This window comes from Nothoprocta perdicaria, unplaced genomic scaffold, assembly GCF_003342845.1.
Source record: "Nothoprocta perdicaria isolate Ctin4 unplaced genomic scaffold, notPer1 scaffold_397, whole genome shotgun sequence".
Taxonomy (NCBI): Eukaryota; Metazoa; Chordata; class Aves; order Tinamiformes; family Tinamidae; genus Nothoprocta; species Nothoprocta perdicaria.
In genome coordinates this window covers 4912-28900 of record NW_020455640.1, presented here as the reverse complement: position 1 = coordinate 28900, position 23989 = coordinate 4912, and the positions used below count along the sequence as shown (strand labels likewise).

The window sequence follows — 23989 nt, the reverse complement described above, 5'->3', positions numbered from 1 at the left end:
CACCTTAACCCTGCACAAGAGTCATTTGGGATAATGTGCTCTCTAGCAGGTACCAGGCACAGGAAGATGCTGTTGCAGGCTTGCCTTCTGCTGACCTTTTCCTCTGCTAGGCAGGAAAGAAACTAATATTCACAAATAGTGTGTTACTAAAAATGCGTGAAAGTCTGTTTCCTGTTCCACTAAAGCCACTTAACTAATAAAAGCATCTGTGTGGGCCTTCTGGGTCCTGTTCTGGTTTCAGTGGCATCATAGGCATTTGGGGTGTATTAGTAAATATATGGAAGAGTTGTAATAAAGATGTGGAASTGCCAAGTTGAGACAAATCTGCTGAGAGCTCCAGCATTGTTTTTGCTGCCTATTTGTTGCCGCTKCTCTCCTCGACCCTCCCAAGTAACCTTATTGCTGCTGGTTGCATTCTGATTTTGTTGCCAAAAATGAGAACAGAGTAGATAAATATAACTTGTAACCAAATCTTTGTTTTCTCCTCTTGTTGCTGAGAGTAACTAGGGCATTCTCTGCTCACTTGCTTTTTGTGAGGTGCCTTGTAAGTTAGTTATGAAGTCGGATGCCTTGAGATATTTTCTCCATTCTGGCTCCAGTTAGGACTGAATGCTTCAGCGTGTGTGTGCTGAAGTCCTCAGTGCTCCATGCCATACATACTTGCTCAGTTTGGGTCTTTTGCTTGGGTCCTTGTCCCCTTTGGGACTGTAATAACGAATATGTTAAGCCCCATCTTCCTTTCTGCTGAAAAACAGAAAGGGGAGGAGGTGAAGCCTCTGAGGAATGACTTGATTAAATTCTAGGAATACATTTTGAGGAATAAATGCTGAAGTTAAGATGCAAACGTCTTCATTCTTTTCTCTGCATGGAATTTTAGTTTAACCTGTGTTTGGGTAGCTTGAAAGTTACTTTAYTGATGTGCAGCATTCCTCCCTGACACATGCAGTATATCAAATTGATATTGGGGATTGTATTGAGCAGATGTAGTATTGTGCAGACYTAACAATCTGAATTGAGTTTGCAGTCAGCTAAAGATGAAGACTTAAAAATTTTAAGTGAGAGAGATGAATCATTTCTAAATAATTCACAAACKTAGCCATGTAATTGGTATTTTTCCAGAGTTAGTGTTAACTCCAAAACGTATGTGTGTTTTGTTAGGTTTTTTTGTTAGTTTTTTTTTTGTATTTTTTAACAATTATACTTCAGTAAGACAGTAGGGGAGATATTCCAGCTTCACAGTCATGAGATGGGTGAGGAATTAAAGTGACAGGTATCTAAACCTTTAGCTATTTTGGAGCTGCACATTTATGGTGCTTAGGAGGGTTTTGGTCAAGTAGAGCAGAGGGTGCCCACAAGTGCTCCACGAAGTTTGTGATGGACTTCAAAAATGCAGAAACAGATTTATGAAGAGTGTGGAGAAACTACTGTGTTAATGGGGTGCGTGGACCTGCCCAGATTCCCAGTGCTTGGCAGTGCAGCAAGTTTTTTCCAACCAGACTTGTTTGAGATTTAGGTGTTTTTTTYCCTGTGCTCTAGCAATCAAAGCTGTAAATCTTGTTGGGGAAGTCTTTTGTTTGCATGGGGGAAAGCATAAAACCCTTTGATGCGAAGCTGGTCTTAGATGATCTCTTAGAAAGCTTCCTTCAAAAACACTTGGAGTTTTGAGCACCTGTGATTGTTTGGCTGGTTGCTTTGGGTTTCTTCTCTCTCCCTGGTGCCCCTGCACAACACTTGAAAATGGATTAAAAAGCATTCTGAGATTCAAGAATTTTGTTTTTCCTTTTAAATGTGTTGCATGGGGAAGAGAGGGAAATAGAGGGGGGAAAAAAAGTGAGTGGTATTTCCGTTACTATATGGTGAGGCCATGAAATTTGTGGGTATAATTCTGGTCCTCGGTGCATGTAAAGAAAACACCATCTCCATTACAAAATCAGCCGTGTGCTGACATGCTTATTAATGTTGTGCTTATTAAGGTTATTGGAAGTCTGCTAATGACTGAAGAGCCATAGAACAGCAGAGTTCAATGTCAAGAGAATCTGTGGGTGTCGATGACTGTGGTTAAGCTTGTGTTGGCAGACAAATTTGGATGTCTTTTAAAGAACTTGCCTGATGCTAAGCTTTAAACCCTTCTACCTCTCCCCAAGAACGGAGAATTCAGGAATCCCTATTTGCTTTGATCCTTTCTTAACTGCAGCTTTGTCTTTTTAACAGAAACATATCTAAAACTGGAAGATGTGACCCGTAAGTTTAAGAAGCCGTGTATAATGGATGTAAAAATAGGTCAGAAAAGTTACGACCCGTATGCATCAGCCGAGAAGATCCAGCAACAGGTCAGCAAGTACCCCCTAATGGAAGAGATCGGCTTTCTGGTGCTTGGCATGAGGGTAAGAACTTGCTTTCCTTTGAGATTCGGTTTATACTTGGTTCAGCAGCAGGTTTAGTGGCTTAGTGCTTCAGCAAATGATAATAATTTGAGGGGTTTATGCCAGTGAGGTGTCACCTGCCTATGTTGTTAGTACTGGTATCCAGGGTCTCTTGAAATAGGTTTCAAACCACAGCTAATGTTCAGAACAAGAGCGCCACTTCACTACATGCAACCTGAGTTCAGGATAGAATATGACAGATGTTGGAGCTGCTTAAAACTGAGGTAGCTGCAATTGCTGCTTCTCTCTTAGCAGATATTTTAAAGATTATCCATCTGGGGGGCTTTTAGGCTTATATTGGAGATTTAAATACAGCGTCGATTCTCATAATGACTTAACAAGCTATATCCTCTCCTAATTTGTAGTTTTCATATTTTACTTCTAATGAACTGAGGTAAGGCATTTGAATATATTTAGGGAAGAGCAAGTTAACTTTCAGCAGATGATGCATGTAGTTATAAATAGCTGCTTGCATTCTGGGTTTAAAAATGTTTTCCACTGGAAGAAAACATCTGGTACTTTTATTCTTGAGGAACAACTGTCAGTTGGAGACTAGCTTGAGATGAATCAGGACTTTTAGATGTCTATGCTAGCTATTATGTTTATTTTAGATACAGAGCAAAATGAAGATTCAGTTTACATGCATAGAAATTACTGTAAAAGTTCAATGTAAATAAGTTTTGCAGAATTTCTTCAGGTCAGCAGCAGCTTACAGATTTCTTTTTCCCACCCGTAATAGAGATCCCTCATGCTGAAGGGCATTCAGACTAAAGTTTTATAACCTGTGGGACACTGAGGAAAGTCCATAGTCCAGTGATAGTCTCCCACAGTGAAATCTCTAACATGTATACTCCTGTGCTGTGGTCAAGCTCCCTGTTTTGTTTTGTTTTTTTTTTTTTTTTTGAGGAAGATTCTACTTTTTCACTGTTGAATGGATGTGCTTAAGATGTTTCTGTGTTTTTTTTCTTGTCAAAGCTGGCATAGGAATAATTTTCTTGCTCTGTAAGGGGAGATTTTTGGATGTCCTTGTCACACAGACAAAGCCAAAGCTTCCCAAGCCCTGCACCAACAAGTGTAAACAACAGCAGCCATTTTCAAGCTTACAGTTTACTTAGATAGCGGGGACACACAGGTTGCCCCATTGTTTGAAATAATTCACGTATCCTGTGTGGTTTTGTGCTTAATTGTCTAAGCTCTCACCCTTGCCTCTGTCTCGAGATAAGCTTTTACAGCTATAAATTATAGCCATGGTGAGTGGTAGTTATGTAAGACTGTATAAGAGAGAAAGTGGGAGTAGAATCAAAAGCCAGTCAAACAGTTCAGATCCAGAAGGAAGGCTGGAGATTATAGCTTTGGATTTGGCTTACGTTGTTACATAATTTTTCTTATCTCACGCGTAAAACAATGCACTCTGCAGCCTTTGTGTTTGGTGACAGTGCAGAAGCAGCGCKTCCTCTTGGTGTCTTTTTGCTTGTGACTGCTGCTTCTACAACTGCCATTTAYTCGCGTCTTTATCTTGTTACAGAAATTCACTCCATTCCCTAATTAAAACCTTCTTTATAATGATCGCTCTTCCCAGCACTGCTGTTTCCCACTCTGTGTTTAGCTGTGTGAGATCTGTGCATCTGGCACCAAACTGCATCAGAAGTTATTTTCCAGAAAGATTTCCATGCGTTCCTTCTCCCTTCTTGCAGCACATCAAGTATAGACTGGCAAGGCATGTGCAATGCTCAGTGGCCTCGCCTATAATCTTTCTTTATTCTTGAAAAATTCTGGTTATAATGTAAAATATTTTCCTATCTTGATATTTACAGCCTGAAACATCAAATGTGCTGGATAAGGAGTGCTAATGCTTGCTAAACAAGATAGTGTAAGACAATTCAGAAAGGGCATTTTGGTTTTAGTTTTAATACACTTCTGTGTATGTGGGGGGTGTTTCTTAACTTCCCACTTCAGGAGGAAGGGAGGAGGGCCAAGAGGAGGAGGGAGTAGCATGCATGTGTTCATGTTTCTTATTTTATCTTTTTGTGTTTGCACAAACCACACAAGTTATCATGCAGAAGAGCTACAAACAAAAAAATCTATTTATTTAGTTTCCTCTCTGCCAAAGCTGTTGATATAGTTGATAAAACATTTGTAAATAATTTGGTAAATAAGCCATAATTTCTTTATGCACAACTACATAAAGTTTGTCCCAAGAAGCAAGTACTCTATAAATCAGCAGCACTGCCAAACATACGCAGTTCTGGTATTTGGCATGTGCTAGAGCACGTTCGTTGTATTTCAGGGAATAAACATGGGTGTGAATAAACACATTTGGAAAGTACCATCATTTGGGTAGTGCTGATAAAGCTCAGTTTCATAGTTAGCTTTGAGGTTCCTTTCCTTAACCTGTGGGGATTTAGATTCACTAAACAAGAAATTAAACGTAGGTCAAAACGGCCAGTTATGGTGGAAGTCAGAAAAGAATGCTAGTTGCAGTAGCAGAAATTGGAGTATGTAAGAAATATCTTAGCAGTGTGTGCAGTATTAAAAATAGAATATTTTTTATGCTGTCAAAGATGAGCAGAATGTGTGGGTTGGACAGCAAGTTCTAAATAGTCACAGTTAGAATCCACAATTCCTAATTTAACCAGCATGCTTTTTTTCCTTCCAGAATATCTCAATTATATATAGTATTAGGTGGTCTATAGTATTTGTGAAACATCCTCCTTATAGTGCAGGGTGGTGACTACAAAACTCTACTGCTGCAGTCATTTTTGAGTGTGCTTGTTAGCTATTGCGGATGGTAAGGCAGACACCTCACAAAAACCATCTTCGTGGATGGAGTTTCTAATCTACAACACGAGGTTCTCACGAGGTGTTTTGAAGYGGATTGTGGTTCAGCCCGTTGCTTTTCCCAGTAAACACCAATGTTGTGATAATGTTCGTAAGACCTGATATGGTAATAGCAATATTGAGGAGGGAAACAATAAAGATACTATTAAATCCTGCATTTAAGGTTCATTTYTTGGCAGTAAAAAATGAGGCAGCAGATGAAGGCAGCACTTGCTCTGCTGCTGCCTCTGGTGTCCCCGGGTATCACTTCCTCCTGCCTTGCGTCTCTTCCAGCTTTTGCTTCCTGGTTCTTGCAGCCTGGCTGCGTTCGTGTATTTCACAACTGATTTCAAGAACGTGTTTCAGAAATACTTCATATATAGAATTTAGCATTTATAGAAAGCTGTCATCCTCTTGAGCAAATTTTAATCATTTTTGGTACAGTTGACCTTATGGACAAAGGAAATCTTATCAGACACTAGGAAAAAGGTGTTAAGAGACCAGAGACACATGGCCTCTGYGCCCATGGTGCAGAAGAGTCTGCGCAGGAAAAATTTACTCCTAATGAGCTGCTGTATGGAAGTTCTTGGGATCTAGGATAATGTATTAAGTTATTTTAAAATATCTCATGGTTTACCTGCAGTGTTTCAGTGCCAGTTACAGAAGCAGAGAGGCCTTGCTGTAAACCAAAAGCTTTGGGTAACCTCTGAACACAGCCTTGCTTGCTCAGTCTTACTGTCCACGGATGAAATAGGGGTGACTTAAGGTATCTGTGGAAAGAATATCGGAGTGGACAACTCAGGTTGCCCTTTAAAGTCCAGCTGTGTCGACACTGGAGTGCACATCTACAATTGCCAAGTGCGAGGAAGAAGCAGATAATGCTGCTCTGTGTTATCAGCCAAACCAATTCCAGGTATATGTATTTTTCCAGTCTCAGTGTAGATTAGTTGTTTTCTTACAGATGTTCACAAGGGCTGAAAACTGTTTAAAACAGATTTTTGTGATAACAGTATCTCTAGCAAACAGACCAGGCTTAATGAGTAGATACTTGAATTATACAGTTACTGTGTATTTAAATGCTCTGCACTGGAAGCATTGGGAGTTGCCACAGGTGAGAGTTAGAGCAGTCTGTGTTTTTTTTCTGCCTTGCCCTGAAAGTCAATACTGAATTACTGAGAGTAACRTTACGTAACGCTTGGTATTGTGCATTTCTGAATGCAGGTTTCAGCCTCATATCTGAAGCTGCAGTTTCAAGTCTTCCAAGCTGCTTGTCTCAATCTTAGGGTCTTTGAGAYGTTTTTTCTAAGGCTTCCTTCAAGTTGAAGAATGTCAAGTGAACTAGCAGCGTTTAAGAAACAGTACAAAAATAGTAAAGTAAAAGCTGAGCATATGCTGAGAAAGTTGATTAGCTGCGTTTCTTGACATCCTGCCCTTACAGTGACCCTGCCAATAATAATAAYAGTAATAAACAAACCTTGTTATTATCCTAGATTGCCCTTCTTGTACACAAACCTCACTGAATGGGTCCTGGTCACGTGTAGTATCAACTTAAAAAAAAAAACAAAAAAACCCCAATTAAGCAGTTTTCTAAGGTGCTGTAAAGATACCTTCTTTATCTCATGCTGTACAGTGAAGCTTTTTATGAAGATGGGAGGACAAACACTCCATGGTGGACAAGAAAAACTTTCCCGTCTAAGTTTCTTRGCAGTTTTTAGGAGCTTAGCTTTGACCTTATTGCCTTGTCGTCCTTTGGACGAAAATGGGCAAGTCCAGGCGCTTGCAACAGCTGGGATACAGTCGGTTCAAAGGGAAGTCTCTCCTGGGGACAGGTTGGTGGTGGATTAGTGGGATCTGAGCAAACAAAAGCCTAGATAAGCAAGAAACCTGCACACAAGGAAGCAGATTTTAGTCTCWTGCAACACTGAGTTTCCTTTGTTTTGCAGGGGTAGGTGAAGATCAAGTGCAAAATGTTGAAAGTTTKTTCCTGCCTGAGCTTGGGTCTCTGCTCCTCTGTTTTAGTATGAGGCTTAATATGTGGCTGCTGGATTGAGATTTTCCAAAAACGTTTCAAACTGTCGCTTTCTTTCAACTGAAAGGGCTTTAAAGAGAATTAGGAGACAGCTCTTTGGCTAAGTGGGCAATATTTTCATGATTTCCCATGCAAGCTGGACAATRTTCTCTCTGTAATAATATTGCCTTTAAGAAAAAGCACAAGGCATTGCACCCGTATCGTTTTGTAACAGATGATAGTTTGAGTATTTGCATGTTTGCAGGATGGTTACATATATAAATTACAGTGTAAATATTTGGTAATTGTATACTTGATATAGTTAAAATGCACTATAAYGTAAAGTAAAACACACGTATCTGTTTTTATATCTATAGAACTCCATTTTTGTGGGATTGACAGTCTGCAAAATATAAGGAGCTGAGATGCTACAAAGCCCCAGAAGGGCGTTCAGAAAAGCATATCTTGTGCAGTCCGCTCGAACGTGGACTGAAGGGCACGGTTAAAGGGGTTTCGTGGGAAGCACAGGGTGCCTGGCTGTTGCTTCGGGGTGTTTTCAGGGGCAGAGGAACAGGGGGAAACCCAGCAGTGGAAAAAAAGAACAGGGTTTTGGTACTTTTTGGTACTGCTCAACTTATGCACCTGTTTCGAATGGGAGAGGCTCAGGGAGCTGAGCCTTGTTGGGCAAATAATAGCACTTGGTGTTGCTTTGCAGTTCTCTTAAGCACTTCTGCAATTTTAAGGATTAAAATTAAATTTAAAATTAAACTCCATTTACAAGGTTGTTAAGTCTTAATGATTTATCACAGTAATAATGTGTGTCACCTTCATGCCTTGCCTTGCAGATCAGTGTTAGGTGCCATAGGAAAGGTTGGTGTCATTGACCCAGTGATTTATTGATTTCTGATGTATAAAACAAGCTTTTTCTGGTGAGGAACATGCAAAACGTCGTGCTGGCAGTTGGCAGATGGGAGCACGAGAGGGCAGTGTTGGCCTCCACTGAGACAGAATCATCCCAAGTAACCAAGGTCCTGTAACCTGCCCGCAGCGGCGCTCAGCTATAGGGAAATRCTGATTTCTTTGAGCAAGTACAGAGTTCCCTTTGGTTTCTTGCAGGTTTACCATGTCTGCACCGACAGCTACGAGACCCAAAACCAGCACTACGGAAGGAGCCTCACCAAGGAAACAGTAAAAGATGGTGAGGACACCCATGCACGACAATTGTGAATGCTCTGGGCTTTACTTATTTAGATGTTTATTTTAGATGGTTTCAAATTCCTTGTGTGTTTCTTATAGAAAGTTCCTTTCTTTTTTTGCAAGGTGAGTCTGTAACTGTTTCCTCTCTCATGTTAACCATAAAATAAAATAAACTTGCARCTCGCTATGTGGGACTTTTCCTCATCACGTTCTTTCCTGCTAATAGGAGAGAAGTAGGAGTTCTGGTGGAATTCATTTGCTTTATAGGTCTGATACTATGATGAAATGCAGGCCTTTTAGAGCTATTCAATCAATATTTTAGAGTAAGTAATGTGTATTTTATAAGGCTGCTATCAATATTCCCATCACTTAAATTAACCTTCTCAGTCAAAGTCTATCAACTTTGACTGTCCCATTATGGATGATAGTAACATACACAAATAATAAAGTACCCTAATAATAAAAACAAAATGGATGAAATGAGGAGCAGGGAGTATGTTTTTTTCTAGTGTTTCGTTACTTCTGTTTGCAATCTCTAACGTTATATAGTAGTTCTTTTGTGAAAAGCTAACTGGAAGTATCTGATTTCCTTACTGTGGTTGGAGTTATTTAACAGCTGTTTAAAAGGAAACTGTGAATGTTTTATTTCTTCAGTTCAGGAACAAGTCACAAAAGAAATGAAAAAACTTGCCCCGTCTCAAAATAATCCTGAAAATGTCCATTTCCTTCTCGCAGGCGTCTCCAAGTTCTTTCACAACGGGTACTGCCTAAGAAAAGATGCTGTCGCCGCCAGCATTCAGAAGATTGAGAAAATCCTGGAGTGGTTCGAGGGCCAGGAGCAGCTCAACTTCTACGCCAGCTCGTTGCTGTTTGTGTATGAGGGCTCGTGTCAGGCGACCACCGTGCGGCTGGGCGAAGTCACCCTGGCAGAGAAGAGAGTCATGCCCAGAGGGCTGTTAGGAGGAGACATACTGGAGTATAATAATAATATTCACGTAATAAATTCCACAGAGAATGGGAAAATAGAGGCCTCTGTAAGTAAAGGCTTGTCCAAATTTTATGCACTTCACAAAAAGGCGTATTCCAAGAGGCACCACCAYGGTCAGCTCTCACTCAAAGTCGAAAGCTTGGAGCAGGGCAACGTGTGGAAAAGCAGCACTTGCATTACCCAGGAGCATCTGAACGGGAACGTTCTACCCCAACTGGAAAAAGTTTTCTGCCGCGTGCCCGCGGAGATCAAGGAAAGCGCAAATGTGGAAGTCCGAATGATAGATTTTGCTCACGTGTTTCCTAGCGACACGAGGGATGAGGGCTACATTTATGGTCTGAAGAATTTAATCACAGTACTTCAAAATATTTTGGATAATTAAATTCTTTGTTAGGGTTTTTACTGGGGGCCAATGATAAAGAAGAGCAACAACATGAAGAATTTCTGCACTTGTAATGCTGTATAACTGGGTTTGTATTGTTCTACTCTATTTTATTTGTCTTTGTACTTTTGGTAGAAGGGTTTAACTTTTTATAATCTCACTCAGGAAAATAATCAATAGTTAATTAAGAAGTGTGAAAGGATGAAGATACTTGAGATGAAGCAGGATAGGTAAATTGGATGAAAAGTATATGGCTGGCTTAAATCCAAGGAGTACAGTTATACAATAAGCAAGGGTTGCGTTAGTTCCCCGTAACTACTTCAGCTTTGATAACGTTTGCCCGCTTAGCCCTGACACTGAGACCTAGCTCCCTGAGCAGGCTATTAGAAAACGGACTGAAAATGAGCTCAAGTGCAGGATTGATGTCCTCAGTGCTGCCCTCTCGTGTTTACTACGTTGGAATAACTGGAGTAACCCTACTTTTGAGACAGATCCCATTCAGCTTCAGCAGTCTAGCTTGGGAACCGGCATGACCTGAAGCACTTCTCAACATAACGGGATTATACTGCAATTCTGCTACAGCTGGTGGGTGCTTCCCCTTCCCGTGGTGGTCCGTAGCCAATGTTCACAGCAGACGAGCTACAATAATTTGTGCTGAGGTGCTAAGAAGATGCTGGACAAAAGCCTGTTACTTTAACAGGCTTAAACTGCACAAATGCTAGAGAACTTCTGTAGTTTGCAAGAAAAGAGTGTGTGTGTAAGGGGTGTGGAGAGGGGGGGAGTCAACTGCAAGGTATTTCAGAAGCTAATTTGGCTTGGGAGATGCAAATAGTCTATTAATGGGATGGCTGATGTGGTGAGTAAGGAAAATGCCTCAGTCCTCCTTTCTGTTGGTCCTTCTCCAAAAATAACTTACCTTTAAACAGGGGAAACAGAGCATTCTGAATGAGCACCCTGCGGTTTCCTTGAGCTGTTTGCTGCTTGTATTGCTGCAGCCAACATTTCAGTTGTTCCCTGGTGGGGAGCACCAGCTGGAAGCAATGAGCAAGCTGGGCAAAGGACCCTTTACTGAGGTCCACTTTGGCCCTGGAGCAACTAGACCTTCCTGCAGGGATACCCATGGAGCGAGGCTCTTTTCCCAGGGGCTAAAATTGGCTCATTTGGGTTTCTTGATGAATAGGCAAGATGTGGGTTTTGAAAATTGTCCTGCTGCCTCTTGTCCATGGCAAAATTACGGCTTTCCTTAGAGGATGTCTGAGATTGGGGTGTTGTATCCAAACCTTGTTTGCTGTGCCTCTCGTGTGTGCTGTGTTTGTGACAGTCCTCACTCGCTTGTATAGTCAGCGATATGAAAGTCACGGCAAGTTTTGGYCTGTAAACACCAAAACTTCAATGCTCTTGTTTTATGCAAGCCTCAAGTTGAGGGAAGAAAAAAAAAACCTCTGGAATGGATTTGATGGCTGGAAAAAAACAGCTTTTAAATGTGGACTTCATGTGATGTTGTGGCCTTGCTGCTCTGTTTGAYGTTCTGCACCGTGCGCTCATTTGTGTAGATGTCTTTGCAAGTTCTCAATTAGACGTTTTCTAGATCAGAAACAAACGTGTTTTTAAATCAAGCTGAGTGAAAGTTTAGCTCGATTCGAGATCCTAGGTTAATTGGGAAAAGCCGTGTTGTCTACACATGATGTTTACACCATAAGCGAATGTTGGATAATCCAGTCAAGAATCAAAACAATGTTTGCAAAATGCTAGCTTGGAAGCGTGGGGGGAGATGCTTGCAGTAGGGGCAATATCTTTTTGTTGAAAACTTTTCCCAATTATGATGAGGGGCAAAAKAGCAGGAAGATGAGGACTTTTCTCCACCTGGTATTTCTGTTGCAGTCATGCAGTTAATACCCACTATATTCCCAACTATCTGTGAACTAATTTAAGCCATATTCTACGAAGTGTGTGCGTGTGTGTGTGTGTGTTTGTTTTAACCCTGTTTTCCTTCTGGATTTTTTGTTTGTTTCTATTCTGTAAGCAGTCAACACTAGAGTACTCTAGGCTAAGACCAGCCTTGTAATTAAAAATTTGCAATGTTTTGTAGAAAATAGCAGAAAATATGTATGCATTTTGAGTTCTTGTCCTCCGTAATTCACCTCTTCTTGGATTTTAATCCATTTTGTGCCGGGAAAATTAGATATCTGCCTCAAAGAAGTCAGTTATTGGAAGGCGATCTGTATTCTCTTAGTATAAGTGCATTCTCCTGTCTCTGCTTTAAGATATAAATGTCTTCAGTGTTTGAGTGCTCTTTAAGTATTGATTGTTGTGTTAACTATGGCAGTGTTTGTAATGCATCTGGAATATTGTTAAATTGTCAGAATATTTTGAATAAAAAATAAAATAATTTTATCAGCTTTTTTACCGGTAGTTACTATGGATGTATTTCTATTGAAATAACGTGTAGCTTGAGAGATAACAGTATTTTTAATAGGAAGTTGTGTAATTAAAGCTTCTTGTAGAGGTGTTTTGGCATAGTACCGACTGACAGATGCCTGCAAAGGTCTTACACTTGCACTGTCCTTGTGCATCTTTTTAGTGTCTTGCACTTGAAAAGATGAATTTTTCASTTGTAGCTGGAGATATATTCAGAGCAATCGCCAGCTCTGTGACAGAACTGAGTAGAAAACAAAACGGCAGATGCTGGTTGCTGGGCTTGTGCAGTACCATGGGTTCTTCTCATCTGCCATTAATGCCTTTGAAAAATTACTGGTATTTTTCCTTCTCTCTCTGTATTCTGTAGGAAACACCCAGTATAAGTGATAGGTACTGGGACATCTTCACACAAATAACAGGTATTTCTGCCCAATAAAAGAGGTCCCKTCCCTGGGCCGGAGTAACACCTGCTTGCTGTTATAGTTGAAGCCTGTGTGTCCTAATTTTGAGCAATAAGAACGTGATTTAGCAAAATCTGTTGTCAAAAGGGAGGATTCACAGCAGCAAGGCCATGTTTTTATTGTTTTTCTTGAGAATATAGTTTCTGCTGAAGACTTTAACTAGAGAACTGTGCAAACTGTGCGCAGGCTTCCCTAATGAGAGCTTGAACTGTATAAAGTTTTATAAAAAGCATTTACATATATGGTATTTTTGGATATTGGTGGAACTTGCCTAAATCACATTGGAACTTACTATGCTGTTCAGAAATGTTTAAAGTATTTTATCCGAATCACTTTATGAACTAAAATGGAGACTTCATCTCTGCGATTCTCATGAAACTCAGACTGTTTTCTGTTTTTTCTGCTGTGATACATAAAGTAGACTGTGCTTTTCCATTACCCTATAGTTTCATACAGAGTTTGTAAGGGTACACAGTAGATTAGGAAACTGTTTATTTTTAATTAGCAGAGTGCACACCTTACTGACACACTTAATCCCATGTGTGTTTTTAAGTCATGTTAGTGTGTTATACATCTAAAGCTCCACTAAAGGCTTCTTTACCTGCAAAGAGCTCCTGCTGGTTTGAGCCTGGATTGTGGTATGTAAAATTTGGCATTTTTATGTGTAGCAGCAGCAGCAAAGAAAAGGCAAAAGCCAACACTGGCTCATGAGCCAGTGATGCTGATAGGTAAAACATAAAAATCCCTGCAGCTTTCCCATTTCATGATGTGAAGTGCTACCAAGTGCAGGAAGGCAATGGGAGAATAGAGGCTCCATCCCTGTGTGCTGTGTTCAGTGAAGATTTGATTAGTTGTTCACTTTTCTTTAAGTCACTTTCCCTCCAGAGTGCCTTCTTCAGCCCTTGCTTTGATACCAGTGGTGACCTCCCATAGGTAGCAGCTAAGGCAGCGCCAGGGGATGATTTAAGGTGGAAATCTGATATATTTGTAAGAACTTCATGGTCAGTGACCACTCTGAAAGTGCAGGTGTGGAGAAAATGGTCAGAATGCCTCAGATAACGTGGGAGGTGCAGATTCTTTTTTTTTTTGCATCGTTTTTATCGTGACAAAAGGAAGAGCCATTTTAGTTTGGCCCTGTTTTGACTGGAGATTAGATCTTAGGTTTTATGAAGCTCGCTTAGGTGTGTTTTTAAAAGAGTACTTTGGGGGCAAGGCGAGTGGCAGCCAAACTGAGCATGCAGTGTCCCTCCTCCTTGTGCAACTGCAGTCGAGGTCTGGGGTTTAAGGAGGTGGCCCAGGAGGGAACAGTGGAAGYTGAGAAGGAGCCCTGAGGAGGACAGCTGCTCAGCGCTGCAGTGCAAGCAATTAGTGGAGGTCATTAGCGCAGGCCTTAAGCTTTCAAATACTTTGCAGTCAGGCTGATGCAGTTCACGCATATTTACTGAGTTAAAACCAGGATGTGGTSAGATCTTAGCTTAAAAATATACCCCACCTCATCCCCACAGGCCAAATCCTCCACATTTGTTCAGGGCCATCTGTAAGGAAAAASYGCAGAACGCTGCCATCCAAGGGACAACTGTAACAACTCCAGCTGTGCTGGAAAGGAGGAGAAAAAAAGTGAAGAATTATATAGCAGAAAACATGTTTCAGGAAATGTTTTTACTGTGGCTTTGTGGAGATGGGCCCTGGGTATTTGGAGCTGGACTTCTGTTTGCTTTATCATCTTTAATGGAAGATGCTTGTGCAGGATGATGGTAAATGGGAACACAAGTAGTTTAAAAACACCTCAGCTTGAAGTGTGTGCATTGGTTGAACTAGCTGTTAAAAGAGCCACACAAAACCTAGTGATCTCTGAAGTGACCTCTAGATGTGTATTGCACCTGACTCTAAATGAAACTAGAGTGCACAAAGGCACTTTAATACTCTGGGAACCCCACTGGAAGATGAAGCACGTGAAATTGCACCTAATGTTGTGTTGTTAATTGTTTTCTAGAACCTAAAATTGTGCATTTGTTATGCTTGATGGGTGAATGTATCTAGTCTGGTCTCAGTTTCTTTGGTTCAAGTGTCTGAAGCTGTCCCTCAGTACCCTCTAATTGTGTTTGACTGTAACTTCATTTTGTTGTTCATTTTTTGTTTTTATTTGCCATTATTGGACTGCCAGGGGTGTTGTTAATACATTACAAGTGTTTATTTTACAGAACACTGTACTATGCTATCTACCAACTTTTGTAATTTAATTATAAGTGATACTTAGGTTAACTCTAATAGCTGTATATTTGGCAAATCATTAAAATTTTCTGCAAGTGATTTGCAAGTATAACTGGTTTCTTTCTAACACAGGGAGATATCGTGGTGCAGAACGGTGTGCACCTTGGGGCTGCCAGTTTTGCTTTACCATCGTGTTCTTCCGATGACCTCCATGCTCTTGTTTTTGGTAACACCTCCTTCTCGTGGAAACACGAGTCACCTCTAGCTTAACAACAAAGCACAGACCAGCTCATTCTGTGTCCCTAGTGCTTTTCTGAGTGGCAGGAGGACTGGAGGGGACAAACCCAAATAAAGTTAAGTTTAAAAATAAATGAATGGGAGAGCTACGACTTTCACTTGCAAGACCTACAGCAATTTTATCAGCAGACTGGTGTCACAGCTCTAATTACATGGGAGCAGTTGATGCCAGTTAATTTTGTTTTCCAACTAAGGGATATTTCCCCAAAATGCCTGCTGGATATTTTGGAGCATAGAATGCAGCAGTCTTTGTGTGGAACCTCTGGGGGAACTGATGAACTTGTTTATGCAGGAGGCTGCTGCTTCATTTCTCTCTCCCTAAAAAGGGAAAAAGAATCTTTTCATCAGGCCCTGGGCACATTATTCAACAAGCTTTTGCTGGAGTAATATGGCTCTTTATCTCTGAAAGGTCATTGTTCCCCAGATGTTAACGAAGTATAAAGAAACATCTCTAGGACTTGGGGGTCTTTATAGAAACTCAGGTTGGAGAACAGTGAACAGTGCAAGCAGCCTGCTGTGCATTATAATGCTGTGCATCATAAACCATTTTGCATCCCCAATTAGTTTGCTTATTTTGAACTCTATGGATTGAACAAGCCTGTGGGGACAGTGCTGCAGTTTCACTGTGRGGCTGCTGGATTTTTCTTTGCATTTTTATTTATTTTGTATATGAAAAATTACTTAAATGTGTTGATAAGCTTTATTTTCCTGTGAAGGAAAGCTGTGCAGACCCGCATGCTTCAGAGCTGGGGAAATGAGGATAAAGCTGGGGAGAGGCTAGATCCATGCRAGCAGCAGAGCTTTGTAATGCCTGGGGCTTTTCCCTCATTTTTTTGCTATAAAAAGCCAAATATCCTTGAAGAATGTGCCAACATTTCCAGCGCATTTTGAAGTGAAGGAGGAGTTGCATAAGTTAGCTTGAAATGCTCCTTGTTCCATTAAAATATTGAGGACATCACTTACCCAAACATCACAGCCTGGCTCGCTCTGGGGATGGACACGTCCCTCTCTGGGGCTGTGAAAGCTGAGAAAGGTGATAGAAAATCATTACACAGGCTTAACTTTAGCATCAAACAATTCTCTTCATCTCCTGTTGCTGCTCTGCTGTCCTGACTTAGACTTTTTACCTTGCTTGGCATCCCCAAATGATGGCTCCCGCTAAGTGTAATTTATCTCTGATGAGGTTACCCTCAGAATTAGAGGATAAACATGATTTCCAATAGGAATTATGAAAGAGCAGCAGTGAATACACATCCTACTTCCATAATCACCAAGCTTATTTTGTCTCTGGGMTAAACAAATAATTTAACCTCTGTGTCCTGCAGCACGTCTGAGCGCTGCAGCGGCCCTGGCCTGTGCTTTGCCTGCTGAAGCAGAGGGACAAATGGTCCTTCTGTTTCCCCACAGCTACATAAGCCTTGCAATGGGGCTCGCAATAAAAGCTTGATTTGGTCAGCAAATTCCGTAGGTGGAAATGGAGCCCATAGGTGGGAAGGTGGATACTGTGCTGAAGTACTTTTTTTTCTTAATTTTGCAAAAATAAGAAAGCCAGAAACAAACCAGGAACAACTATATGTAAAAAAGAAGCAAAACAAATAAGGAAAAACCTCTGCAGCTTTGGACTTTAGCTGGCTTAAACCTTTGCTTCTCAAATACTTTTTGCGCACTCCCTGCTCTTCAGCTAGTTCTGTCCTTCTCCACCTCATGCTCCTCTTAGATCCTGGTTTCCGTACAAAAGGATGGGCTCACCTGTTTGTTACTGCTCCAGAGTGGAAGTTTGGGAGTGTGATAAATGAAAGCAACGCTCCCATAGCCGGAGAACCGCACGCAGAGCTCGAAGACCAGCGGAATGCTGAGCTGGAACAGTCCCATGTTCCAAATTGGCCACTGGCTCCATCATATTTATTTTAACCTGTAAAATGCAAGCTGATGCTCCGGATCGTAGCAATTAAACAAGAAACCTTGCTTGGTAAAAAAGAGCAATGATGGCCTTGTGACACTAGTTGARGCCTTGTGGCCTTAGCTGTCCTACTTTCTTCTCTTTTAAATACGACTGAGTAAATTTCAGTTACTAAAATCATAGTTTTCAGATAAAGAAGGACAGAGATATGTTGTAATTCCTTTTATTGCTGAACTGTTTAGTTTTGATGCTCTGCATGTGTCAATAAAATGGAAAAGAGCAATCCAGACATCAAAGCAGCATTTATGGGCTGCCTGGGTCAACAGATGTGTTTTTATGGGTTTGTAATTATCACTGCAAATTAGGGCAGTGCATTGCATTATGTAGACGAGCAGTTTGCACCAGGGCTTGTTTGCTTTTCTGTGGTGTTAAATCATACCAAAACTGTAGCCCAAACACGCAGTCTTTTCCTTAAATTACAGTTATTGGTACAGCTTGATGCAAAACGTGTAACCATTTTTTTTCAGGCTAGCTAAAGCCTGAAAAAAAATCTCATTTGGTTCTTCCTAATGTAAAAGCAGCCACAACGCATAGCAAAGTGGCCAGTGGGAACCTCTGAATCCAAAAATCCTGCTTTTCCAAAGTTTCTTTCTTCTCCAAACGTTTCACTTTTATGTGGAGAAAAACCTAAAACTTCGCAAGTTGGGGCCCTGCTATAGGGACTTCATGGTCCCTGTGCCCTCTGTCCTTACCGATGGTGTCTGCGGTTTTCCCATGGGAAGCTGAGCCTCAGCTTTGAGCGGGACCGGTTCAGGAGGAAGAGTTGGGAAATTTGTGGGGTTTAAGCTATTTACCTGCAAACCCTTCTGATTAAAAATAGATTTAAGAGGGTTTGTGCAGTCTATCACGCTGGTTTCTCCAAGCCTTAGTAGGGCAATGTTTCAGAGTGGAGAGTTTTGGATAAAACTTCCTACAGCAGCATCTGAGATCCTGTAATGAGAGATGTAAGAGACAGAGGGTGCATTAAACCTGACCAAGGTGGGATCGCTCTTCCACGGACCTCGGGCTCATAAACATCTCTCAGCACAACCACACTATAATGGGATTATTTCGAAGGCGCAGAAAAGTAAAGGAGCTCCTATATCAGTGAAGCTGTGGTAATTAGTGCTAGGATTAATTATTAATCACTGTTAATAAGCAGCAGCACTGCCCCAAGGAAAGCTGTTGCACACGCTCATTGCTGTGTGATGCCAAGAAATACTGACCCATTTTCTTAAAGAAAACACATGTATTTTTTAAAGATGGAGGTTTGCGAACCCCTCAGCTGCATGTTTTCAGTTGGGAGGTGTTTTTAATTTTTATTTATTTGCATTATTATGTATTTTACATCACGAGCAAATGCAACTTGCTGCTGGCTGATGGAGGCYATTTTGGTTTATTTTATTTTATTTTACTTCCTGACAAGTGCAGTTCACTCCTTGGAGAAGGCCTAAAGGAGCCAGTGTAAAGCCTCAAGGATTAAACATATATACTCAAACAGAACAGCAAATAAAGCGAGTAAAGGAGCGATAAAGAAGGGAAATGCAGCACAAGAGGCTGTAAGTGAATGTGGGGTTTTGGTTCTGGTTTAAATCCATGTGAGAAGAGGCTGCTGCAACTGCTGAGGTAACTTGTGTGGAAAAAAATGTGTGAAAAGAAGTTGGAAAATGGCTGGAAAAAGGGCAGATGGGCAAAAGGTCTGAATCTACCACTTAAGTGCATAAAATCTCTCTTTTTTTTTTTTTTTAATTTAATATAATCTTCCAGAGTGTGGGAGCTTATTAGCAGCCTGCGTGTGAAGATGGTTTGCTAAGAAAGTTCTTTTTCCCAGTTCTTTTTGAGGGGACACAACCTCATTCCCCTCCAGGGTGCATCAGTGAGGGCATTTTCCCCATCCCATGGAAGGAATATTTCACCTTACCTGGAGCTTCATCTTGGAGGAAAGKCCCTGGGCTGTGTTTGGAGAGATCCCGCTTCCCACATGGAGAAATTTCTGTGGAAAAAACTACAGTTTTAGCTGCTGGAGGAGGATCCGCCTCGCGGGAGGAGGTGGCAGAGGGCGAGCCGAGCTTTCCTAGGGCGAAAACGTGGAAAAGCTTCGAAAACACGCGTTAAGAAACAGCATATCCCATGAGGGAGCGGGTGACGGGGTTGTGACCCGAAATGGGAGGGTTTTGGGGGAGGAAAATCCCGCCCATCGTTGGACGCGCGGGAAGAGGTCGCGCTTTTCCTGTGGTAATTTATTTTTATTTTTAATGTTTTTAAACCGAAAAAGAGCCCCCAGGCAACAGCTCGCTACGGTTGTTGTGTATAGTAATGTAAAACTTTTAAAAAGTTTTATTTTATTTTATTATTTTATTTTATTTTATTTTATTTTTAATGGGGGCGCTAGGAGTCGGCAGCGGCGTCGGGGCTGTGAGGGACTACCTCAAATATTTTTATGTCTTTATTTTTCCGTTTTTGACCGCGTTTTGGTGCTGCGACATGCAGCAGAGCGACGCTAGGTGTCAGCAGCGCCGCGCGAATGGCGGCGTTTCCAAAGCGGCTCCATCGCCACTAAAAACCCTTTCTAGTTATAATAATTCATATTTTTATCACTATTTTTGTTTTATTTTAGCTGCCGTGGCCGGCCAGCTGCCTCTTGCTTCTCTTTCCTGTCAGGTATCTGTGGCATTGGCATCAAAATCCTTCAAAGTGAGCAGTTGCAGTCGAAGATGTTTCTGGAAGATTCCTCCATAGGGGAGCCCTGTGGTAAATATTCATCGTGTAGCCCCAATTTATGACTTATTTCTCGTTCACCAAGAGGCTTGAGGCTTCTTTGGGTAAACTTTTCCAAGGGCAGAAATGCCTCCCCCAATTAGGATGCAAAGTGTCTGCAGGAGCCCCTTAACAACCCCTTCACTTAACTAAATTTAGCAATTTAAGTGCATATAGAAACGTTTGGAGGAACTTGATTGCCAAGGAGTGAGACCGTTTCTGGGGACAGAACCTCCATGGCTCCATTCTGGGCTTACCCAGGTGCGTTTTAGTGTGTTTTTAATTTAATTTCAAACTACTCACAGGCATCAATTAAAATCACAAAAATGCCATCCTCCTCTGCCATGAGGAGTGGTAAGTGTAAATGTGGCTTAACAGAGTAACAATGATAAGTAGAGGAATAATGTGGGAGRAAAAAAAAAGTTTTTTTTTCTTTTCTCAAGAAAATTCTTCAGTTAGATTTCTCAAGCTTGACGCAGGCCATGCTGTTGTAATACCTGGGAGTACTGAGAAGAGGATAGCAGGCAAGAGAGAAGAGTTTTTATTTTATTTTTTAAACTTTTTACTTCCATGTTCTTCCTCAGTCAGTTCAGCAGGGGGGCAAAATCAGTGTGTTTTCTTGGTCCATGACATCGTTTTTAGTGTGTTGGACTCCACTTGTGTTAAGGAAACAGAGGCAAATAACGATGATTGGATTTATCCTTGCCAAAAAAAAAAAAAAAAAAAGGCACTTTCAGTTAATAAGAATAGGAGAAAATGTTATTGTTAACAGATAATGATATTGGCATTAAAGGCTTATGAAGTAAAGCATGTATTGCAGATAGGAAGGAGATATCATTTACTTGAGTTAATCTGTGCAAACAGCTTTATAATTAGGAGCCTTGCAAAATTTTATCTTACAGTAAGTGATTCTGTTTGCTATGTGGGCATGAGATGCTTGATACTAATAAAATTGGGGTTTAAAAATGTAGCTATATGAGTGAAGGATCTAATGTACTTGAAAGTGTTTTTAGTGTGACTAGCTTCATACTTTTTTTTTTCCCCCACATATCTCCCCTTATATTAAAGAGCAAATCCGAGTTGATTCTTTAAATTGAGAAGCTAAAGTGGCAAGATGCTGTATTTTTTTTCCTTAAATGGTTCCCTGAAGGCTTAGCCTCATCCTGTTCTCCAAAAGAGGATTATGAATATTAAAGTGTGAAGTTCTCCCATTTCAAATCTCCAAATGAATTGTGGTTAGTTGTAGCTTACTCTCCCTCGAACCTTAGGTCTTGCGTATGACCATTCTTAAAYTCTTATTCTCAAATCTATAGAAATTTGTAGGGCTTTTAAGGGGGAACCTACTAGGCTTCATCTGTAATTGCACAAAATAAAAAGTTTATATTAATTTTTCTAACTTTGTCACAGGCTTTTCCCACTGATTTAAGTGGCAACTTTCAAGTGAGATTGTGGTTAAAATAGAGACAAAGCAGTTGTGTCCAAGGCAGGAGGCGACTGTCCTCTGTGGAAATGGAGTGGGCTGGGGAGAAGAGGAGGCTTTTGTGCAGTCGGAATTGCGCTCGTTTTGAAACGAAGGGTGGAAAAAGGTTAATTATATATAGGCTGGAATAAAGGAGAACACAGAAACAAATAAATAAATTCTGTGAAAAGGACATGCAGTCCTGAGAGGGCTTTGATTGACTGCGTGAGGAGCTGGGCGCTGATAAGAGCGCTCGGACGCGACTCGGGAGAGATGTTTTCCTTTGTCCCCGCTTGTGCCACTGCCCTCAGCGCCCCTTGGGTTTTATTTCTCTTTCATCTGCTGCCTCGTTTATGTAGCCTGTGTTTCTGGGCATCTGGGCCGGCCTGCTGGCGGTTGGGCGTTTGTCCAAAACCTTGGCTTGTGGCTGCAGATACTTTTGTTGTGGAAATAAAAAATCTTAAAATGCAGAGGGAAATGGTGGTGGTTGGGATGTGGGTCGTGCTCTTCGGTGCTGGTCTCAATAAGCTGGCAGTGATGGTCTCTTTTTAAAAGAATTGCATAACGTGATTTTTTTTTCTTTCAAAAAAACTAAAAGGATGTGTGTATAAAAGATAGCAGCAATAAAAATATAGTTTCAGGCCTACTAATTGCTAGATACGGTTGAGCAAAGTGGGGAACCTTTGCTAGACTCAAGCCTCCCAGTAGTGCTGCACTGTCAGAACTAAACCTGGAGATTTTTGCGTTATAGACTAAAAAAGAAGGTAGCTGCCACATCAGAAGCCTCTTTGCAAAGAAGAGAATGGAAGAGGTTCTAAAAGCTGCCTTGTAATTCAAACAGAAAATGTAGTCACCTGTGSGTGAGGAGCTGAGTAAGCTTTTGTGTTGGTGAGAGAAGAAACYGGGAACCTCTGAGCTCCCTGGGGCAGGATGTTATAATGGGAAAGAAAAATGCTTTTTATTTATTTGTTTACTTCTAAAAGACTTGCAGGAGACACCTCTCATATTTGGGGAGTTAGGAGAGGGKCCTGCCTTCCTCTGCTGCTTTATTGCACCTCTTGGCCCCCTTTCAGCCAAAAGGGACAGTTCTGATAGGCCTCTTGAGCATTTTTTCCCCCTGGAGAAGTCTTTGGGATGGGTTGGAATTGTTTATTATTATTTTTTTCCCCCTGAGAAAAAAAAAATCTCAATTTGAATTTGAAACAGGCCCTAGAAGACTTTCAGCCTAAAGAAAACAAAATTCAAGCTAGGCGTATGTTGAGTACAGAATGGTGTGGAAGGGAATTGGGTTTTTAGTGGTAGGAATTTGGAATTAGTGTGTTGCCCACAAATGGTGTCCTCGAGGCATGTTTGTCCTGAATATTTACCAGGTTGCTTTGCAGAGTTGTCTGCAGTTGTTAAACTAAAAACTGAGGGGAATTAATCAGGTTGTAACACAATCTGGAATAAATTTACCAGAAGTTTCTGCATTATTTCGGTACAACTTTTGCAACCTGCTGTCGTGGTAGGACAGATACCTATTTCCCTTGGTTAACCAAGGCAGCCAAATTAATATTGCAGCTCTGGGCGAGCTGCACGAATCCGTTGCTGCTTTTTGTGGTAATGCAGGAACCTATTTGCACAAAGTGCAGCGACATATTTCACTCCAAAACTGCAGCGTGGCTCCTTGGAGAAAGGCAAAACCGGTGCTCCCTCCCCTGGAGTTTGTTATAAATCCTCTGTCTTTCCACAGCAGCGCCCAGGGTCTGGGAGCTCCTGCTGAGCAGCACTGCACCAGGCAAGTGTCTTGATGGGGGACGTTGCAGCGCAGCCGAGGCCTGGCACACACAGTAGGTTGTTCCGTTTGTGCCTGAATGGATCTCCCTTTGCTTCCAGGGATTTCTTCCCATTGGTGAAGAAGATGTTTGTAAGTCAAGTACTTTTTTGCAGGTGGCCAAACAGTTTTTTCAAATATGTAGATGGAGCTCATTGAGGCTGCCTCCTAGGCATGAATGCTTCAGGGGGGGTTGTATTGTATGCAGAGCCAAGGTTTTTATTGATCTAAGAGCTCTTTAGGTATTGAAAATCCCTAAATCCCAACAGGTAAATCCTGGTGTTCCTGCGGACTTACAGCTGCTGTTTATAGAAACTCCTTCAGAATACTAATGTTGGGCTAGATCTGTCCCAGGAAAAAATCAGGGCGAAAAACCTGTTACTGTTGGAATGAAATGAAGAGGGTGAATATGAGCTTCAGAGGAAGGTTTGACCACAGCGGCATCATCTGTTGTTCTGGGCAGGTAAATACCAGGTGAATATCAGGTATCCCCTCCCTCCAGAGAAAGATTTTCCTTTTCTGGATGCTGTCAGAGTTACATCTGTGCAATGGATGARCAGGCCCAAGAACTGGACTGTTTTGGGGCCTGAGCCTCCTGGGATGCCTGGGATGTGTTTCCTGTTACGCACAGGAGCTGGTAGAGCTTATAGCTGGAAGTGGAGTAGCTATAATGAAGTATTTACAGGAAGGAACTGGTCTGGAGTTTGSATTGGTACTGCTGTTTAGGTAATTCCGTGTGCATGGCAAACACCTTGCTGGAATCTTAAATAATCTGGAGTGCTGCTTTTCACAAAATACAAGGGCTGGTAGGGAGTTCAA

At 41.4% G+C, this 23989-nt stretch overlaps 1 protein-coding gene and 1 long non-coding RNA gene across 2 annotated transcripts in view; one reads left to right on the top strand and one right to left on the bottom strand.

Moving 5' to 3' along the window:
* Positions 1–14814, top strand: part of IPMK (inositol polyphosphate multikinase) — a gene marked incomplete at its 5' end in the record, with an annotated part of 33062 nt that extends 18248 nt beyond the window's left edge. The window contains 3 exons of the mRNA XM_026045032.1: positions 2212–2384; positions 8365–8446; positions 9181–14814. Of these exons, the coding sequence (XP_025900817.1) occupies positions 2212–2384; positions 8365–8446; positions 9181–9815 (890 nt within the window). The remainder of the gene's footprint in view (positions 1–2211; positions 2385–8364; positions 8447–9180) is intronic.
* Positions 14815–16181: 1367 nt separating this feature from the next.
* On the bottom strand, positions 16182–19125 carry LOC112952221. Its single transcript, XR_003250349.1, has 4 exons — positions 19063–19125; positions 17957–18092; positions 16952–17114; positions 16182–16226 (listed from the first exon to the last, which is right to left on the bottom strand). It is a non-coding gene; the product is annotated as an uncharacterized LOC112952221 (long non-coding RNA).
* Between the last annotated feature and the right edge of the window lie 4864 nt (positions 19126–23989).